The following is a 15239-nucleotide window of genomic DNA, read 5'->3' on the forward strand; positions in this document are numbered from 1 at the left end:
TGAAAAGCATTGTTGTAAAATGATGGATTCTGGAACTCAGTGATCTTAAGATGTGAATAGCTTCTGTAGCTGTCTTCCCCGACAGCTGTTTTTTAAGCTGTTTTTCTTACCAAATGACTAGTAAACACATGGAAATTGTCTGTCTTTGGTCGGTTGAGAAACATACTGTTACATAAAATGTAGTACAAAAGCGGTTAGTTTTATTTAAAAATTTTATTGTATGCCACTAGCCTACATAATTTGGGGGAGTACAACTTCACGCCTCCGTGTAAACGTGCATACTCGCCCTCCCTCAAAGCTCCAGTGTCACAACGCTGTCAACTGTTGAGCCTCGAGAACTATTAAGTCCCACGGTCTGAGGAAAGTGGTGGAGAGGAAAGGAGGGCGCCTTTGGGCAGAAGTACGTCAGAGTACCGCAGACCTGGCTTCTCCAGACAGTGGTAACCCCAACCTGGCGTCAAGGTAGACCAGCTGCCTGTATCTGCTCAAGGCCGAGCAGCTTTGTTTCCTCTGCCTTGATCTCGGTGTAGGGCAGGGCAATTATTTCTCACCGGAGCCCTTTGACAAGAGCTCGATTTCATTAGAAGAACAAGGGAGAGTGCGCGTGGACTTCCTCGTTCGCCAAATGGCGGCTTCGATTTCCGCAAGCTCTCCAAGGGAGGGGCGGCGAAGAGGGAGGCCTGCCCCGAACTCGGCCACGCCCTGCGCTTCCGTATTTCGGCACCCGCTGAGTCCTCCGCTTAGAAAGCGTTCACTGTAGTTTAGTCCCAACTAGCTATTCCGACTCAGCCCTCACAGCGCGCTTCCGGCCTCTTCACCGGAAGCAGGAACAGCCAAACCCGTAGTTCCGGCACCCACCCTAAGAAAGGCTGAGCGAGGTCTCGCGACTCGTCTTTAAATCTCACGGAGGGTTCAGAGGCCTAACTGCACCGCCCCGTCCTTACGTCACTAGGCGCCACGCCCTTGCGCGCCCGTTTGCGTGCGCCCAGCGTGCCGCGCACGCGCACTCCCTCTCCCTCCGCCCCCGCGCTGGCTTCTCCCTGGCCAGTCGCGCGTGGGCTGAGGCCCTGGGCGGGTGTTGCGAAGACTTGTTTGCTTGAGTACGGACCCCGTGGCGTCCGGAGTTCCCTTCCTCGAGTGTGGGGCGCAGACCCCCTGCCCGGGGTGAATGGGCTGTCGCGTGGCCTGCTGAGGGCAGGCTGGGGAGCACGGGGGCCGGGGCCGCGGCCATGAACTCACCCGTGGACCCCTGCGCTAGGCAGGCACTGAAGAAGAAGCCGCCCGAGCGGACCCCCGAGGTAAGGCCGGCCGACCCGGCGCTCGTCCCTCTGCCCAGCGGACGGCATGTCCCAGTTGGTCCTAAACCTGCGGCGGCTGTCCCCGTACCCACCGTCGCACCTGCTAACTGGGTGTCTGCCCTCCGCGCCCCGCACTCCTGACTCGGGCGGTTCTCGAGGGCAGGGTGACTACCGCCTTTCCTGTTGGCCGTGCCGCCTGCCCTCCCGGTGACTTCCGAGTGTGTTTGCTAGGAAAGCACCATTACTGTAACGTGTTTTCTCGGAGTGAAATGCGGGGCTCTAAGTGAGGTTGCCCGCGGGGAGATAGACGGTGAAATCCGAGGTAGAAATTCTAAGTAAACTCTCACAGCTATGTTGAAAGATCCTGAAAGATTGCACAGGGGTTTAAAAAAAAAAAAAGTGAAGTTTTTAGTCATATAAAAATTCTGCATCCAGTCAGATGTTGACTTCTGTGGTGAATGATACATATTTTAATAGAAGTCAAATCTGGAGGTACTTTTCGACATTGTCAGTAGGAAATTTTACAGTATTTTGTGCTTGGATCTGAAACTTCCTATCTTGAGCTAGCAGTAGTAGCGTTAGCTTAAATGCTTTTCACGTGATCTGAAGACTAACTTTCAGGTGTATAACTGAAACCTGTTAATTTTAAGCATCCCGATAGTGCTTATGTTTTTTTGGAAGAGTCTCTTGATTGGGAGGTTTCTATGCTAAGAGATAAGTTTCTTAAACCAGAAAACAAATTACAAGGATGAATGGATTATTGGATTGTCTTGTGTATAGTTTCGAGAAATGAAATGCTTGGTTAATTCTTCTGAGTCGCTTTGGAGAGTTGCAGAGTTAGTGTTTTGTGTAATAGCTCTGGGTAACTTTGAGCTGACTTTTTGTAACTCGACGTTATTTCTAGCCATATTTGTAGACATGATAGGTGCAGCTTTGTTCTGAAATTCTTAAAGCTTTGCATAAACAAGCCAAAATCTGCTACTTAACCAGGGTTCTCTCTTTGAGAACGTCCTTTATAATCCCCCTGGGTCTTAATTTCCCCTCAGTGATTCTTGAAGTCAGATGTGTGTGAGCCAATTGACAGCCTTCAACTTGAACAGGTGAAGTCTGTTTATATCATTAGAATGTATTATAAAAGGCTAAGGATGTATAATGTAGATTTTACTTTTAAATATTACGATAAACTCACATTTTAATGGGAATATCCTACCTCATTTTAAGAGTAGTTTGAAATGCCAGTGTTAAGCCTCAGGAAAATTTCTAAACTATTCACAAACTTATGTTGGCCAGTGTGCTTTGTGAAGTGCTTTATCTTGTTTTACTGGAACAGCAGCATTGTTTAAGAGAATGCTGAACAACTGCCTACAGTGCAGACTAGAATTCTAACATATAATAGCATAATGTGTTAACTGCTTGATTCATTGACAGTGCTTTTGAATGAATGTAGAATTTGAGGTATAAAAGTTGAGTAAAGAAGTTGTAACCTGAATCAAAGTTTTGATTTATTTGTAAAAGTAATTTGATGAACTTTTCACAAGGGGATTTCAGTTTTCAGAAGACCCTTACTCTTTTAGTCAACTCCTCTTAAGGGTTTGTTATTGTACTGCAACCAACCCAGGCCTGGTAAAGTTCATCATCGGTTCAGGAGCTTGAAAGATTCTTGGTGCCCTTGGCATCATCCCCACCAGCAGAGAGGCAGCAACTTGGGCCCCCGTGTGAATCTTTATATGCTCTTTACTCTTTTAGCCATTTTCTGACATTCTCCACTGCATGCGGCTGCCCTGATAAGCTCGGTCTCTGGGTTCAGGTGTGCCCACTTAACGCATGTCCCTACCACACTCCAGGTAATGCCGTCAGGCACGCGTGTCGGACCACAGGTGCTGATCATGGATGCTAATGGCAGGAGCGTAGGGAAAAAACTGATAACTCCCATTCACCGTACAGTTATAAATACATTAATTCAACAATTTGTTGTAAGCTTACTAGTTCAACGCACTGATACGTGCACTAGGATAGGTCATTGAGCTGCAGGCCTGAACTAGGGATGTTTACATTCTAATAAAGTGGGAAAGGAAGATAAACACGTAAATTACACAAAATGTTAGATGATAATTGCTAATAAAAATAGCAGGGTAAAAAGATGGGAAGCAAGAGGCAGGGCTGGGTTGCACTTTAAGGTAGTCTGTGTTGTGCTGGTTGAGATGACTTTTGATTCAAGATTTGATGCACATGTTAGAATTAACCATAGCGATATATGGGGAAAGAGCTTTCCAAGCAGGGAATAGTCATTGCAAGGGCCTTAAGATTGATACTGATTCAGACAGGTCTTTGGCATTCAGGATGTAGGGGCAGAATGGGCACATAGCAGGTTTTCTATGACCCGAGCAGACTGGTGAAGGAGGAGTCCTGGAGCCTTCAGTGACTTTTTCAGGGTTTTATTGGGATTTTACCAGGTACACGGCTGGCAGGGGTGTGAATCTTCACTCTTTCTGGGCTCTCCGGCGTTCTCTCATGGTCTCTGCTGGTTCTCTTCTCTCTCACTTGTTCTCCTCTCTGCTGGCATCCCTGTGTCACCGCCCTTATAAGATCCTGTCTCAGCCCAGGTGAATCCCACCTAGGTATGCCCACATTGCACTCCAGGTGCCCGCCATCAGGCATGCATTCAGGACTGCAGGGATCCATCATCAGTCCTAATGGCAGGAGGGCAGAAAAGCCTGACAATCATTTACCCTACAAGGAATTAGCAATGAACTGAGTGATTGGAGGATGACCAAGGGTGAGAGTTGTAAATGGTGTAAATTCTTGGACTTTTATTTTGAGTGAATGAAGGAGGGGGCTGTCAAAAGCTTTAGAAACAAACGAGTGATATTATCCTTACTTTTTAAAGACTCCCCCCACTGCTTGCTGGGTAGAGAATACACTAAACTGTGTGGGAGCAAGGGTAGAAAGAAACAGGAACATCAGTTAGAGGCTGTCACATTAAAGCAGGGAAGAGATGATGAGGATTCAAAGTGATGGTAATGCAGGTGGGGATAATTAAGGGACTGTTCTACAGGTTTAGCCAACAGGATTTGCTCGTGGATTAGATATGTGCTTTAAAGGAAAGAAGAATCAGGCATGATTTCAAGATTTTTAGCATGAAAAACTAGTGTGTTGGAGTTATCATAAGAGAGTTTGAGCTGCCATCAAAGAGATGGGGTAAGCAGCAGGAGGAGTAGGGGGAGTTGAGGTCAGAAATTATCTTTGGATCATTTCATGTTTGAAATGTCTATCAGAAATGTTAAGGTGGTGTATGCACAAATCTATTTCTAGAGAGAAGGTCAGTCTGGAGATAGACATTTTGTAGTCATTTGTTTGTAGGTAATATTTAAAGTCATGAGACTAGATAAAATTACCAAGGTTGTGAGTGTACAGTGAAAATAGACAAGGACCAAAGATAGTGCCTCAGGTCACTTGAATGCTACAAGATGAGGGGAGAGGAGCAGAAACCTGTAAAGCAGAATAAGTGAGAGCAAATACTACAGTGGAAGAAAACCAAGGAAGATTGTTGGTGTTCTGGAAGCCAAGCAAATAGTGTATAATAAGAGATTAAATTCATTCATTCAACTTATTTTTTCATGACTAACCTACTGGGTGCCAAACATGAAAAAGACACAGATAGATAAGAATCATTGTTTTATAAGCAGAGGTTTGCATCATATAATTATTGAGTAAAGAATGCTTCTGTTTGTTTTTAGGACAAAATTAATGGTTTATTTTAAACCATCTGTTGTCCTTACGTGTAACTATCAAGTCAAGCATAATTTAGTGAGCCAGACACTGAAAATGTGCTGTAAAATGTTATTTACAACCCAATTTTTACTTTTCTGGCATTTCATCTGCTTTGTAGGTCTTGCTTCCACAGCACGTTGTCTTTCCTGGGCTAGTTCTCTGGTTTCCTTTTCCACTTTGCAAAGATTTTTTTTTTTAATGAAAATTTTAGACTTAAGTACTCTGTGATTGCTCTTTGTAAACAACAAAAGCTGTTGAGGTACTCATTTTGAGTCCTTGCACCAAAATAAAAGCAGCCAGTCAAAACAGATCTTGAGTTTGACTGTTTTTCAACTCAGTCCATGTTCTACATCGTTCTTTTATCTTTTTTTTAAACCTCAGTGACCTCTTATATCTCTTGCAGTTTATTACTCTCTTAGGTGCTTACTACAATGCTTTACACATAGTAAATTGTCAGTAAATCCCTCAAACAAAACAAAATTTAGATATGTTCTGAGATAGTTGTTAGGCGTCCTCATCACTTGTGAATATTATAGTGTGTAATTACATACCTAGACTCTGTGGGGACCAACATAGTAATGTGGTCCATTGTTGACCAAAATGTCATTACACAATGCATGACTGTATTAAAAGAGAATAATGAATAGAAACATTTGTTAAATTGCTGAATTTGTGTATCCTGGGCAGTCTCATTGAGCGTCTTGGAGTGAGTTAATTTTTATAGGCTAATATGTAAGATTATATATTCCATCTTAGTCCCTTTCATGTGCTTCAGATCCTTATGTCTAATCAATAAATTGTTTTCTACATTCATAGTCCTGATTTGGAGCCATTATCGTTTCTACTCAATAATCTATTGGCGACTGCCCCAGTTACTCCATGCACAAATTTGTTTTTACTCTTTTTTTTTTTCTTTACGCTTCCCCAGTGAGTATTTGTTAGACAATGATTCAGGATCCCAGGGTGGGTGGGGATCACCATGTATTTATATATCCCTTCATCCTGGGAAAAGGACCAAAGGACAGAGGAGAGGCAGAACCAGTTCAGATCTTCTTGGAGAATGTGCCTTTTGCCTGGCTGTTGTCCCAGGTTGACACCCAGGTTGTTCTGCCAGCAGTTACTGTTTTGCTCTGATTGGGGAAACCGCTATCAAAAAAGGAGCAGCTGGGTGATCTGCTTCTGTGGTGCTGACACCTAAAGGCCACCTGAATACCCTGAAGCACCTCCAGTTCAGTGTGACACCAGCAAGACCTGTGTTGTTACTTTTGGTTCTTCCTCCTGTCTTCCTTTATATATCCAACTGGCTGCTAAACCTTGTTGATTTTACCTTGCAATCTTTTACAACCTTTTTTTCTTCAGCTTTATGACACTAGTTCAGAACCTTTTATCATTGTACCTCTGAATTTTTTTTTCTTTGCTTGAATCATTTTATTCCTTGTTGTTTTACTGCTACACTTATCTTTGTAATACTCGGATCTGATCATATTCTACACTTGCTTAAAATTTATTTCCACTGCCTCTCTATAGGTTAACAAAGTACGTTTTCATCCAAATCATTTTTGAGAATTAAGAATTGCTATTAGTGTCAGAATAACAAGTTAAAGCAGGACTGTCTCAGGCTAACAAATATGTATATATATTTGCCACTTCCAGATGATAATGTTAATTTATCCATCATTTAACAAATGATATGAGAAACACAATACTGAAAGCCAAGGTTGTAGGAAGAAGTTGAGCATGGAGTCTATTCAGTAACTTAGGAGACAACATGCAGATGTTAGTTAATGTTAGTTATTAGTGACATAAAAGTATGGATCGGGCATTTTGGATGCAAATGGAAAGGTTTCTTGGAAGAGCAGTAAATACAGTCTTGACTATCTGAATGATATACAGAAGGGATGTCACTCAAGGTTGAGAGCAGGTAAAGACACTAATGGTACATTTGCAGAACAAGAAGCCAGTGTGTAAGTCAAGAACGTGCATTCCCAGTGGGGCTTATATCACCTTCAAAGAGACAAAAGTTGGTTTTTAGGGGGAAGAGTGGAGAAAATCATAAATATTACTATGGTTTGTAACCCTCCCAAACTCATTATCTCAATGACAAAATTGCATTTCTTAGTATTTAATTGGCGAATGGGCAATGGTTAGGAAAACATGTCCAAAAAGACTCTTTGAGGAAGGGTGTGATAAGGAAAATGGTTGCAAAACGCAGTATAGTTTATGAGGTATTGAAGATGTGGGAAATGGTATATTGTGTTGGATGTTGAATGATGAACATGGTTGTATTAGAGGCAGGAAAGCTTGTAGGTCGGATGAACAGAGAATATTTTATCCAAACCAGGACACTTTCCTCTGTGAAAGGTAAGACTAATAATGATTAAATTAAGATAACAGGAAATCAGGAGGTTTGGTCCTGGTTATAGGAAGCAAATGCTGTAGTAGTTCTTATGAGATTAAACTGGAAAATGGAATAGGGAGATAGTGAAGAGGTAGAATTGGCTCAACATAGTCACTGATTGGATTGGGATTGTCTTTTTTTTTTAAACTTTGAAATTGACTATAACATACAGTATAGTCAAGTACCATATATATATATATATATATATATATATATATCAGATTAATGTTTGCAAATATTTGTAGCTGCCTAACACCCAAATCATAATAGAGAAAATTACTGTCACTAGAGAAACTCCCCTTTGCCTCTCAGTCCTCTTTCCCAAAGTAAACCATTGTTTTGCTATCTTTCACCATAAACATGTTCTGCTGACATTTGAACTTTGTTTCAGTGGAATCATACATTGTGTATTCCTTCAACCAGTCAGGAGGACTATGAAGCTGTCTTTGCACTTTACATTTGGACGAGACTTTGAACCTCCTCTCTGGGGGCTTTCCTTGATCTTCATATGCTAATGCTTTATATCCTGACTCATCCTTTTATCTACCCTTTTAGATTGTCTGCCTCACTCTGTCCAAGCCTACTCTTGGGACAAGAGCCTCTCAGCCCCAGACACTGCAGTTCAAGCCATTTTAACCCGGTTTTTATATTCCTCTCAAGCCTGCTGTGGTAGCTTCAGGGCAAGTCTGACAAAACCTTTCTGTCTTGTGCTCTTGCACCCTGATTTGTTGTTCGGGGTGCAAGAGCAAAGCAGAAGTTTGGATGGTTTCTAGATTTTTGACTTGTTTAACTGCATGTATAAGAGTGCATTATTATAATATGATCAGAATGAGGGTGAAAAGAATTCAGATTTGGACAGGGTTTGAGACTTCCTGTTAGCATACAACTGAGCGGTCTCCACAGACCCCCAAACTTGCATGCTCTAAAATGGGGTCCTGCTAGCCGCTGCATAAAGCCAAAGCAGATTATGTAAAAGAACTTTAATAATTAAGTCTACTTTGCCTTTATGAGGTGAATAAGAACTTTAATAGAATTAATGTGCCTAGAGAGGGACGAGAGAATATTATTCCCAGTCACCCAAAAATAACCATCCACTCATGGGTAAATGCCCAGCAAACATGGTAGGCCCAAAGCAGGTCCATTGAGGCCTGAACACTTGCCACAAAATCGAAGACATATTCTAGAGAGAACCAGAGGAAAGGAATTCTGAAGTAGGCTCCAGAAAGCTGGGACAAAAGGAGATACCACATTAAGATAATGGCTGCCATTGTCAGCATCTCACCCACGTGTCTCTTGGAAGTCTTTCCACATGTGCAAGTTGGACCACAGGAACAAGTAGTCTCTGTAGCCTATCTGCCTTCTACTTCTAGCTTCAGCTGGCTGCTCAGCTCAGCCCCTTGCTACTGGGGCCAGGGAAAATGGTACCTGCCCAAACATCCCTACAAGGAATATAGATAGGGATGTTTATTAGCATTTGGAACTTCAGATGAAACCAGGTGCTGGGACTACATCAAATTAAAAACATTTGGTTGTGCTTCTGTACAACCAAAGACTGTCATTATAAAAAAAAAAAAAACCAAAAAGCTACCAGTTGGGAGAAAATATTTGCACATCATCTGTCCAACCAGGGATTAAGTTCCAAGATCTACAAAGAACTGACACTTAACAAAAAATACAAATAACCCATTCAAAAACAAAAACAAAACAAAAAAAAGGACAGAAAGCTAAATAGACACTTCTCTAAGGAAGATATATTATAGATAGCCAATAGGTATATGAAAAAATACTATTCTCTTACTAGGGAAGAAATATAAATCAAAACCACAATGAGATGCTGCCTCACAGCAATGAGAATATTTCATATCAAAAAGACTAGAAACAATGAGTGTTTACAAAGGTGTGGAGAAATGTAGACCGGTCCAACCCCTTTGGGAACCAGTATGAAGTCTTCTCAAAATATAGATCTGCCATATGATCCAGCAATCCCACTCTTGGGTATGCTTGAAAAATACAAAAACAAGTTTAAAGTGATGTATGTACTTCCATGTTAAGTGTAGCACTACTACAGTAGCCAAGTTTTGGAAACAACTTACACTCCCAAGACAGATGAGTGAATAAAGATATGGTGTATCTACACCATGGAATACACTCACACAAAAAAAAGATGAAATCTCACCATTTACAACAACGTGAATGTACTGGAGAGGGTTATGCTAAGCGAAACAAATTAGAAGGAGAAAAATGTTGGGTGACTTCACTCATAAAGGAACTGACAAAAACTAAACCAAAACAAACCCTAGAACTCTCACTGCAAAATTGAGGCTTCAGAGAGAAGAGTAGAGGTGAGGAATAAAAGGGGGGAGGTGCTCAGTGGACTTTGCAGGATTATAGATGTTTAGGTGGTAGACATAAAATGGTAACATGCATCTGAAGACGTGCGAACCCATACCCCTAAATCATATGGAGCTGTTTTGACTAACCTCAATAAAAAATAATGCAATTTAAATAAAAACCAAGAGCATGTGGATTGCAGAGAGAATAAGACCCACGGAAGTTGAAGGCAACAAGTGTACTGTTAGTTTGAATCTGATGGGCGGGAAAGGGAAAGCTAGAAAGCCATCCATGATCTTCCAGAACTTTAGCCTTATCAACCCTCACTTCCAGGCATGTGCGTTTTAACTGCCTCTTAATATCCTAACACAGTACTTTTCAACTTAGATTGTATATGTCTCAATTTGGGGGATTTCTTCTTAATACCCTGATGCACCTTGCTCTTCTTGAATTCTAGAGTGGAATGTTAGGCATTGTTATTTATAGATATATCCTTAATTCTGATATATAGAGTGGTAAGACGCCTTGTTCATTGGCCTGTATTCTCGTTTCTCTCTTCTCCACATAGGATAGGAGAATGTGTGGTGATGTTATTGACTGTAGAATTTTGCATTTATTTAAGGCTATTCTTATCTGGGCTTCAGCACTGAGAATTTGAGGGACTCTTGGCAAGTTCTCTGAGGCAGAATAGCTTCTTGGGTTTGTTGTGTACATGAGATAATATTATGTAAAGTATTGAGCAAAGTGTCACCATGAACACTGTAAATGGCATCCATATATATTAACTTGCTATTTCCTCTGACTGGAAAGCCAACCTCTGGCAAATACTGATGGCATACTAAAGTTTCATCTGCATTCTTCTCTCCTCGTTTTTCCCACTCCTTCGTGTTCTCAGGATATCATGCAATTACTTTTCTGTGTTGTGATTACTTGCGTGTTTGTTTCTCTGTACTGGTGAACCTCCTTGAGGACAGTGACAGTAGAATCCCTCACTTCCCATCATGTAATATTAGGTACATGGTAGGCATCCAAATATTTGTAAAAAACTTTAAAAAGAAATGAAAAAATACTGTTCCCCTACTGTTCTAGTAGTGATTTCTGTTGGTCTACTAGTAGAAGTGCTGGGATAAAAAGACTGATGAAGTTTGGCAAAATTGCAATATTTGCTTTCATATTTTCATTTCAATGTGAATAAATCATAGTTACGGTAAACAAACTTTTTACCTGGCAGTTCTTCAGAAACAATACAGATAAAGGAAAGTTAGTCATACCTTGAAACAGTGGATCGTTTTTGTGTGGCTTTAAAACACATTTGCAGCAAACTTCACAGAGAAATAGATAGATAAATACTAGTTTTAACTTTTCATGTGTTTTTAACCAGATAACTTAAAACTCTTGCTGGGCAAAAATTTCAAGCTCAGATAAGTGCTAACATATTTGTCTATTTACAATCACAAAAAGGTGTTTTTAAAAACTAGCTTTTTAAAACTTTATTTTACAAACAGTTAGAGGGAGATAGGAGCACAAGAATGTAAAGTTTAGTATTCTTGTAATTAATCTGTATTACAATTTAGAATACTGGTCTTTAAATGTACATTGTAGAGTTTTTTTTCTTAATTATTGAAAGAACTCCATAGTATTTGCAGTCACTGTGCACATACCTGAGGGTGGCAAACAGATTCTCCTGTACTTTTCTACAGCATATGTACATTCAGAAGATTCCTTAGAAAGTAAAAGAACTGGGACTCTCTGGTGGAGCAAGGGGTTAAGTCTCAGTACTTTGAAGCTATCCTCAGCCACTGCAGCATGATCCCTGGCCAGGGAGATGACCCACTTGGTGCAGCAGACCTCTCCTGTCTCGCCCGCTTTTCCCTCAGCAGTGTATTTCAGTAGATCCACCTGTTCTTCCCACTCTGTCTCTGATGAATTCTCTCACCCCTCCCCCACACACCTCTAACCTGTACCCCACCTCTTGTGTGCATAAATAAATAAATCTTTAAAAAAAAAAAAAGTAAGTAAAATAACTCATGCCTTTGGGGCATTTTGACTTCAGCTAGATATTGTTAGATCTGGATAGGGCCTTTAATAGATAACATCTCTTCCATGCAACTTTTTTTTTTATAAAGATTTATTTATTTATACACGAACCGGGGTACAGGCCAGATGCACAGAAGGGTGAGAAGATTCACAAGAGACAGAGCGGGGAACAAAACAGGCAGACTGACAAAATACACTGCTGAGGGGAGCAGTGGCGTGACAGAAGAGGTCCGCCCCACCATGTGGGATTCTCCCCGGCCGGCTGGGATTGAACCCGTGCTGCAGAGGCTGTGGACAGCTTCACAGTGCGGCACTCAACCGCCTGTGCCACCAGGAAGGCCCCAACTCTTTTTTAAAGATTTATTTATTTATGCATACAAGACTTGGGGTGTAAGCCAGAGGTGCGAGGGGTGAGAGGATTCACCAGAGACAGAGTGGGGAACTTAACAGGTGGATCTGCTGAAATACACTGCTGAAGGGAGCAGTAGGCTAAACAGGAGAAGTCTGCCATGCCCTGTGGGTCACCTCCCTGGCCAGGGATCGAACTCATGCTGCAGTGGCTCAGGATAGCTTCATAGTGCTGAGACTTAACCCAACAGGGCATTCCCCTCCTCTTCAATGCAGCTTAATTCACATGTATCGGAAAGCCCCGACCTGAGAAAAAACTGGCTGGTCAGAAGTGTAGACCCCATTTGATTTTGTTCCTGAGAGACTGAAGAGATTGTCTGCGAGAGAACTCTCCAAAGTGGTGGTTTAGCCAAACATGATAATTTTGACTACTTGGTGAAGTCCTAGTTTTTGGAAGGTCTGCAGTGATTTTGAACTCTCTAACATTGTGGTTATAGTTTCACTTTACCTTGGGATAGCCTGTGTAAACTGATTCTGGATCAGTTTACTTAGTGAGCCACTTTATAAGAACTTGAAGTTCCTTTGGAGGTAGGAGAGAAACATTCTTTGTTACCTTGGCCATAAACTGAAACTTCGTCAGCTGGCAGAGATAGTGGCACTGATTGGATAGGACACTTGATACGAAGCAGAACTAGCACTTCCTGGTATATATTTGCAAAAAGAAAAAAATACCTGTGTATATGTAGCCATCCCTGAAATACTTGGGCTGAGCTGAGGTCAAGAGCTGGTCAAATTATTGTACACAGATAAAGGAGCTGAACTCTAGAGAGGTAAAAATATATCTTGCTCAAGGTCATAATGATTCATCACCGATGTCTTCAGTACAATAGTACCCCACTGTTTGTATCAAGACAGTGAACTTCAGACTATATTTTAAGCTTTGAATTTTTTTTTCCTGTGATGACCTTTATAGATGCTCAATATTTTCCTAAGCAGATAGCACCTGCTTGGTCTTGCTTATGCTATGTGAAGTACTTTTAAGGTACCTCTGTCAATTTAATGAGTTTATAAATTATCAAGTTTTGTGTAGAATGAAAACAGTGTACTTGATAAGTGATTTCTTACACCACTTTGTTTTATGTGTATGTAAAACAAAACTTTAGTTTTGCGGGGGGGGGGGGAATGGTCACGTGTTCTAGTTTGACTCCTAAAAAGCATTCATTTACACGAGAAGCTTCATCACAGTAGTTTTTTAAAATTCTCTGAGGCAGAGTTGAATACATACCTTTTGAGGGGATAGCTGCCTGATGAGTAATTTATGTTTTTATTGAGGTAAGATTGGTTTACAACATTGTTTATGATTCAGAGGTAAAGGGTCACATCCCTTCAGATGTTTGTTACCATACCACACCCACCAGTATGTCACCCATAGTCCTGCACCATAGTCCATCTGCACCTGTACCATCCACACTTTGCCCTCAACCTTCCCTTTGTGGTAGCTTTATTTTGGTTTGGTCTGACCCTTTGTTTTGTTTCTCTGTATTTCATATGTAAGTGCAGCCATCCAGTATTTGTCTTTTTCCTTCTGACTTCAAGTAGTATTATCCCCTCTGGTTCAGTCTGTGTTGTTGCAAGTGGTAAGGGTTCATCTGTTTTTAAATTCTTTTTTTTTTTTTTTTAGATTTATTTATTTGTTTGTTTGTTTATTTATGTGTACAAGCACTGGGTACAGTCAGAAGCGCGGGAGGGTGAGAGAATTCACCAGAGCCAGAGCGGGGAGCAGAGCAGGCAGAAGGACCGTAGTACACTGCTGAGGGGAGCAGCGGGCGGCAGGAGAGGTCTGCGTGCCATGTGGGACCCTCCTCCGGTGGCCAGGGAGCAGCCGGGGATTGAACCGGCGCTGCAGAGGCTGCGGGCAGCTTTGCAACCCAGCACTCAACCGCTGCGCCACCGGGGAGACCCTATTACTATTCATTTTTGTCTTAATTTTCCAGGTGTCCAGGCAACTTGAATATTCCTGAAGTTCATCTTATGGTCTTCACAAATGCTATTTCCTTTCCAGGGGATATTATATACTGCCCCCTTTTCACTTAGATTTTACATGTTCTAATCTATACTCAAGTCAGAATTCCTTTTTCTAAAACAGTTTGGACACATGCCTATCCTATACTTCTGTCTGAGTACCTGCTACACAGGTGGTAGAAATGTAGACTGGCCCAGGCCCTTCAGACAACAATATGTAGATACCCTCAAAAAGTTAAAAATAGGGCGCAAGAGGTTAAGACACAACTATGAAGATATCCGCAGCCACTGCAGCACGAGTTCGATCCCTGACCAGGGAGCCACCCACATGGCACAGCAGACCTCTCCTGTCTCGCCCACTGCTCCCCTCAGCAGTGTACTTCGATCCTTCTGCCTGCTCTGCTCCCCGCTCTGGCTCTGTTGAATTCTCTCACCCTCCTGCGCTTCTGACTGTACCCAGTGCATGTATAAATAATAAATAAATAAATCTTTAAAAAAAAATGAATAGTAATAGATGAAACTAGAAGCAAGTTAAGCAATCATATCATAAAGGATTGTTTTCTTGTTAAAGAGTTTATATTTGCTTTTGGTAAGATCATTCTGACAGCGTTGTGAAGAATGGATTACAGCAGGCCAGACAAGAGGCAAGAAGCCTGTTTCTGTTACCCAGTGAGAAATAATGATTTCCTGAGTTGTACCAGTTGGAATGAACAGAGATGTTTAGAAAGCAGAATTGACAGATTTCAGTATAGAGCTATTGAAGGTGAGTTAATCAGGGAATCTATGAGCATGATGTAGCGAGGGGTATAAATAGTGAGTTCAAGCTTTGGATAAACTGCACTTTAGATGCTGATTGGTCATTCAGATGAAAGTGTTCATTGTGTAGTTGTTTGTTGACTGAGAGCTCTCAGCTAGAAATAAAATATGACATTGTTACCATATATGTGATCTTTGAAGCTATGCTTATGGAAGGTTTTACTGATTCTAGAATATCCAGTGCAGAAAGGATACACAGCTCTGGAAACAAACTTTAT

At 41.5% G+C, this 15239-nt stretch overlaps 1 protein-coding gene across 7 annotated transcripts in view; it reads left to right on the top strand.

Annotated features, from left to right (window-relative positions):
• The first annotated feature begins 1017 nt into the window (after positions 1 to 1017).
• The window catches only part of RAPGEF6 (Rap guanine nucleotide exchange factor 6), a 219996-nt gene continuing 205774 nt past the window's right edge, over positions 1018 to 15239 (top strand). For all 7 annotated transcript variants that reach the window (XM_054694436.1, XM_054694440.1, XM_054694442.1 and 4 more), the window contains exon 1: positions 1018 to 1298. In XM_054694436.1, the coding sequence (XP_054550411.1) occupies positions 1230 to 1298 (69 nt within the window). In that variant the 5' untranslated portion in view covers positions 1018 to 1229. The remainder of the gene's footprint in view (positions 1299 to 15239) is intronic.

Source organism: Talpa occidentalis, unplaced genomic scaffold (genome assembly GCF_014898055.3).
Source record: "Talpa occidentalis isolate TD23 unplaced genomic scaffold, MPIMG_talOcc4v2.1 talOcc4.13, whole genome shotgun sequence".
Taxonomy (NCBI): domain Eukaryota; kingdom Metazoa; phylum Chordata; class Mammalia; order Eulipotyphla; family Talpidae; genus Talpa; species Talpa occidentalis.